Raw genomic sequence first — 7,025 nt, forward strand, 5'->3', positions numbered from 1 at the left:
TAACAAAAGTATTCGATATATAAAAATATTTTAATTATTAATTACACACACACACACATAATTAATTGTATATATAAATATGTAATTAACGCAATTAAAATACTTTTATACGAGATATTTTGTAAATTATTAAACAGCATAAATGTGAAAAAATATTATTTAAAAAATTGCGAAACAAAGATTAAAATAATTTATATATAAATAATTTAATTATATATAAATAATTTAGATTTTATTAATTTATCAAATAAAAACAAGAAATGCATGATATTGAGTATTTTTTTTAAGAACATAATTGCAGATATTTTCAAGCACTTATTGTTCTTAATGCAATTAAGTATATATATAAAAATAAAGTACTGTCCTTTTAAAGAAAAAAATATACACGACAAAATTGATTAAAGTTACCAATAACATACTGTCAATCTTCATTTAGATTTCAGAAACGTTACCATTTTAAATTAAATCATATATTTTTTCATTTAGGCAGAGTTTCAACAGAGGGGATACAGCCACATAAATGGAACCCGTTTACTGGCGCCTCTATGTGCATAAAGTGTGCACGTTGAACTATGTAGCCACGGATCTTTCCGATGGGTAACATCACGATCTTCGATTAAAGTGATTAAACCTAATTTAAGCCTAAAACAAACGCATTTTTCTTTATACTTTTACTTCTATCTTTTCTTTTTTTAGCTTTGGCATATGTTTTTTCTTGTTGGACGAACTGTTAGATTAAATATACATTGCTCTCATTAATTATTAGTGAAGCGACACGATTCAAGTTGACAGGTAGCATGTTACTTCTCGTTTTAAGAAACTTTATGGAAAATGGTCGACTTCAATAGGTAATTACCTATTTAACAAGTATATTAATAATTACATAATAAATTGTTCATAATAATATTAGAATGACAGCAATAGGCTTATTTATCAGTTACAAAGGAGAGAGACTGTACTAAAATTATCTTTCCTTTTTTTTTATTTAACTTCAAACACTTACATCTATTTTATTTTAATTTAATTTATAGATATGTACATACAATAGTATGTATTAGTTTTGCCCTAAAATCACGAGAGAATTTTTTACGTTACTCTCCTTTGCTAAATATAGATAACAGAATTAAAAAAATTTCTGTACACGTATCACTTTTTGGCAGATATTTTAATTACAATAAATTTCTATCGTAGTTGCATTTTTTGGCTTGTGTGGCAGCAATTTGTCGATCAATTTAAAATTTTGAAATAACATATCTTTCGAATAACATACCCGTTAAATCGAATCCACGGAATTCAGGATAGATTCACGTATAACTTTTAATTTAAAAAAATGTTTGAATTTATTTGAATTAAAATTACTAAATTTATAAAATTAGTAAAAGTTTAAATAAAGTTTTACAAGACATTTAATATTTCGTTTGAGTTTCAAAGTTGCCCTTGATGTTTATTTTTCGTGGAACAAGTTAGAACAAGGAGAAAGAGGAGAGGTAATGTATGCAGTCGAGCGAAACGATTCGAGCCGGCAGGCATCACGCTGCTCCTAGCTTTACGGAACTCGGTCAACGGAACACAGTCAGTTTCAATGAACAATCAGCAATTTGGTAAGTACACTCAATTAATTAGTTAACTTTTCATATTAATCGTATAACATATTAGTTAACTATTCACATTTGTGTCAAAATATTAACTTTTTAATGGTATTGTTTTTCATTTATTCTCTTTTATTAAATGGAAGCTTTTATGAGAATTTTACATTGAAATTATAAATTATTTAATTGCGCAATATTGCATCTGCTAATTTTTTTTTAAGTAATCGGACAACAATAAATCTTATATGGTAATTAAAATTTTACGGTTGTCTATCAAGATATGATTTTTCGAACAATTTCAAGTTATGTTTATGCATATATCGATTGGAGATCGTATTTGATTGAACAAAATTATTCAATAAAAATAAAATAAAAAGTATTATATGTTTAATATATTCTAAAAGTCAAGATTTTTATCGTAATTATATTCGTTCAAAATAAAACACTCTAAAAATTTAACTGTTGTATATTTTGCTGTATAAACATCGAAGTAATAAATTAAATAATATTTTGTCTTTTTATAGCGGTTTCCTTCGTTGCATAAAACATTATTAAAATACGCTTGACATTTTATATTTGTAATATCTTTTTTAAGTTTAAATTATTTCAACTTTTAATTATTATATTTATAATTCATTTGTTACGCAATTATATTTTATAGACATAGTACTGAATAGAACAAGCAATAATATACGTAACATAAAATAAAATCAAAGATCGTGCACATGTATGTATGTCAATATCTGTAGATACTTCAATATAACGTAATCCAACGTACACGTTTTCTACATGTAGACGTGTCAGTAAACAGTTCCATCTAACAATGAAGTTCAGTTCCACCTAAAACACGTCCACTCTCAGGTTTCAAGATAATGTGCCGGTATCGTATCGAAAGAGAAATTCCGACAGAAACTTGAACACAAGCTTGATCATCTACCGGCAACGATATTACCGACTGCATTCACTCGCGTGAATCTGCTGTGAAAAGACAGGTTGTTCTCCTTCCATTCGAAGAGATGTCGCCATTATCAGCGATATACGCTTGTTTCACAAGCCTACAATAATATCTCTACAATTTTGTAATTAAAAAGATGTCATGCTTTTATAATAAAACTATCTTTTTTACATTACCTTTGACTCGCAATTAAACAATTCCATAATGCTTCGTGTGGAGCACGAATGCCAACTCGAGACCGACCAGGAAGATATATTCTTTCTTTCCGATCGCAATTTCTTCCAAAAAGTGTTCAATACCTTCCGCTCTTTACTGACGATATCAGGAAAAAATCCAGCTGCCCACAAGTATTTACACAGCCGCGATTCCATAATCGTGGAAAAGCAACGGCATTTACATAACTACAAGCATATTCTTCATCCATTCAGTATCTTTAGGTATATATTTCCTTGACAAATTTTTACAACTTTCTCATATACGTGAAATTTATAATATGCATTAACATATCAAATATATTAAACTATGCATATCTTGTCTAAACTAAACCAGATCTTTTATAGCACAGACTTTTTTGGGATATCCTGATGATTTTAATAATAACCTGTTTACTATTGGTTACTCCGTATCAAGCTGCCTTCGAAATAAAAATGCGTTTACGTTATTGGACAATTTGTAAAAATCTCCTACTTTCTTTCTGTTGCATGGATATAATTGTCAATTTTATGACAGGGTATATAATTTAACCAAATTTTTATTTTATTTTATTACGCTGATATATTCACATTTTCGCAGAACGTAACAACAGAAACACAATTTCTGGGCGTTGCATTCTTGTTACAATAAAATTTACACATTAAACTTATATATTAAAGTCTCTACAAAATTAAAAATTTGTTTTTCTGTTGATGAACAGATATTTTGACAAGATGCATCAGCGTGTCGTGATGGAACCGAAAAAGATAATGAAGAAATATATAAGATATGGTACTTTCTTGCCAGATTTGCTGGGTTCTCTACCAACTGATATCGCATTTGTTAAAACATGGCAAGAGAATACAGTCACACGTGAGCTGGTATCTTTGATATGCGGATTCCGTGTATTTTCTCTCAGTTCCTATATGATAAAAATTGTTCACGCATGCGACATTTCGATGACCCTCTATGAAGTCTGCATTGTGATATTTTGGCTAATGATAGTGTTTCAGTGGCAGTCTTGCCTCTACTGGCTAGTGCCAATAGCGTCGACTTCCATGCATCTACCGAAGCAACCAGGCGATGACTACTGGATAAATGAATTCAATCTTTGGGAAGAACCCAAAAGTTTACAGTATCTGCACAGTCTATTACGCGCTGTTCCCATTTTTTTGTCGGCAGGTTTTTTACATAGAAAACCAAGAACTGATGCGGATCTCACGCTGGTGATCCTCTTACAAATCTTGGGGAGTGTAACTATCTGGATCCTCATAGCTCGCGTGAACCAGCTCTACAGGAGCGCCAATAGTTCTAAGATAAAATATCAAGACATCATGGCACAAGTCAAGCAGTATATGAAGCGTCGGCAACTACTGCACTCGACTCAACGTCGTATCGTAGACTACTACGAGTTTTGCTTTCAACATCGATATTTTTACGAAGCTGAGATCCTCAATACTCTGTCCCCGCATATGCGCCAGGAAATCGGCATGCACGTTTGCCGCAAACTCGTGGAAAACGTTACGTTTTTCAACAATCTACCTCTCCCGTTAATAACGCGCATTGTCGCTTTACTAAAGTCCGAAATATTTTTACCGAACGACGTGATTGTACGGGTCAATCAACCAGGTGATTGCATGTACTTTATCGCCAGTGGTACAGTGGCTATTTATACGAGCACCGGAAAGGAAGTATGTCACTTGGAGGATGGCGCGCATTTTGGGGAGATCGCGCTGGTGATGTTGGACGAGCGAAGAGTAGCCAGTGTAGTCGCTGTTGAAATTTGCGAATTATATCGCCTAGATCGCGCAGATTTTGCCAGAACAATTCATCCCTATCCTATGCTGTGGGAGCAAATCAAGAAAATTGCTATCGAGAGACACGAAAGAACGACTATACTAAATATACATTAAAAATGTTGCAAAAATATTTTATTTAAAAAAATATATCGTTATATTATGGCGTATTTATTGGAAATGGCAAAATCTTATTTGTGCACAACTAAGTTACGATATTGATATTGATACCGTTTAAGCAATTAAAAGCAATATTTAGCGACGCGTTATATAGGTATGGAGAGCAAGTTAAAAATTTCTCTCTCTCTCTCTCTCTCTCTCTCTCTCTCATTGTTATAATTATACAAATCAAATGTAAAAAGTAATATTGAAATTATTGAGCAGGCGATAAATTTTAAAGATCCGATTATCTATCGTTGTAACATAGCATTAACGTATGGAAATTATATTTTCGAACAATGCGTTTGTAATCTATGCCTCATCCGTAGTTGTTTAAAAGCTATAATATATTCTAAACTTATTATAGCGCACTAATCTCAGGTAATAAGAAACTGCTGTTGGATTGTTAGGATTGAAAGAATTGTTAATGATCGTTGACGATAATAGCGGAAAATTGTTAAGGAACCGATAAATTTCAAGACTCCGATAACTGTTTCTCGTAACCCAACATTAGGGCAAATTTATTACCCTGGACGTGGATCAAGAAGATCGCGATCGTGCGCCGCGGAAGACTACAATTTTCAATGTACTGTAGATCATCGGTAATATCATGTAGCAAGAAGAATGCGTGATCACTTCTTAAGATGAATTCGTGATAATTACAGTTTAGCGCCGTGCATCACGACCGGAACTCGGACTCGTTGTTTTGCGAACGTCAAAAATCAAGACGATTCGAAATGCATCGCGCGTATCAAGTGTATCGAGCTTTGAATCGGCAAGTGGAGCACTTAATATAATGGAATGAGAAACGGAAGAACGTCTCTTCGCTTTGTAACCATGCATCGACGCAACTAGCTCACGCTATTAATATTTATCGGGCGCTGGGATCATTATCTTTAGCGTTGGTTGTAAGATCCGTAGTTGATTGTAGTCGGTGTCCCAGGATATTGCATTAAGAATACGCGTGTAACGAGAGAGGGCCTGATTTACTTGACGATGCGTGCTTATCTGAAAGATTCGCATATCGAGTTAGTCCGACCGGTTCTACCTGAATATCTACGTGACGCGATGCAACGATACGTTATCCGTTATTAATGAATGCAGTTTTCACGATAATTGTTTTTTGTCGTTACAGAACAAACTTGTTCTTTCACCGGACGAAGGAATGTCATAAGCAGGAAAACTTCGATGGCACGCGTAAATAATCGGTATGTATATGTGTTGGTAAAAAAAATATAACTATCCACGGAACTTATTATTAGATCTAGCTACACGGTAGCGTGGTAACAAGTCCGTGCCACGATGATATATCCCACTTCTCTGATGTTAAATGCGACAAGTATGTATTCTGATTATCCTGCGTTCGCAAAAAGCGGTATAAACTATCGCAAAAGAGAAAAGTGAGCTTTGGCTGCCGCCTCGTTACACATAGTAAGGACAAAGCAAAAGCGTGCAAATCGTGGAGACATAAAGTGATATATAATAAATACACATTAATTACTTAGAAAAAGAGAAGAGAGAGAGAGAGAGAGAGAGAGAGTGTATGTTACAATGTATATACTACATCTACAATAACTCGATTCATCAATTTAAAGATAAATTACATTATCGTTGCAATAAAAACAATCGGCAATTTGTGAAGTGAAATTTATATATCTAATAATTGATCGAATAGTCTAACCGACAAATCTATCATGTTAATGATATCGCAACACCTTTCCAACAGAAGGGGATTACATCGCTAGATAAAAGCAATTAATATACTCTAGCATTGGCGGTCATGGGTGATCAATCGCGCAGAAACTCACGCCTCAGCTGGCCTCACCGTGTAGAAACGGCGCGATATTATCCGATGACAGTGGTCTCGCTGGCGGTGAAGAGCCGCCCATTCGACGAGAAACAATGGTTCGCGCGCATCGACGCATGGGCAGAGAGAACGTCGATGACAATGAAACGTTTAGGAGGGCTGGCCATTGTAATAGGCCGACGATGCGCCTGCTTGGTAGTTCCCCATGGCGTATACACGCACTGGCGTATCCCTACTGCCGCGCGCGCACCGACTTCGGGCAGAAAGAGGAACGTTAAGCGTTAAGATAGTAACGAACGAAAGATAGAGGAAGAAAGAGCACGCTATTGTTATCAGTACGGTCGACTGTGGATGTTCAGTTAGCAAGAGCAAGACGAAACACACTACTGTAAAATTACTACTGTAGCAAACGAGTGAAACGAGAGGAGAAACTGGACAGAGAGACGAAGAGGGTGAGACTGCGAGAGCAGACGAAAGAGAGAGAGAGAGAGGGGGGGGAGAGAGAGAGAGAGAGAGAGAGAGAGAGA

General features: G+C 34.6%; 1 protein-coding gene across 1 annotated transcript in view; it reads left to right on the forward strand.

The window, feature by feature from the left end:
* The first annotated feature begins 2,748 nt into the window (after nt 1-2,748).
* The window catches only part of LOC108776390 (potassium/sodium hyperpolarization-activated cyclic nucleotide-gated channel 2), a 7,020-nt gene continuing 2,743 nt past the window's right edge, over nt 2,749-7,025 (forward strand). Inside the window, exons 1-3 of the mRNA XM_018542989.1 lie at nt 2,749-2,981; nt 3,110-3,274; nt 3,458-4,640. Of these exons, the coding sequence (XP_018398491.1) occupies nt 2,749-2,981; nt 3,110-3,274; nt 3,458-4,640 (1,581 nt within the window). The remainder of the gene's footprint in view (nt 2,982-3,109; nt 3,275-3,457; nt 4,641-7,025) is intronic.

Source organism: Cyphomyrmex costatus, unplaced genomic scaffold, assembly GCF_001594065.2.
Source record: "Cyphomyrmex costatus isolate MS0001 unplaced genomic scaffold, Ccosl1.0 scaffold36, whole genome shotgun sequence".
Taxonomy (NCBI): domain Eukaryota; kingdom Metazoa; phylum Arthropoda; class Insecta; order Hymenoptera; family Formicidae; genus Cyphomyrmex; species Cyphomyrmex costatus.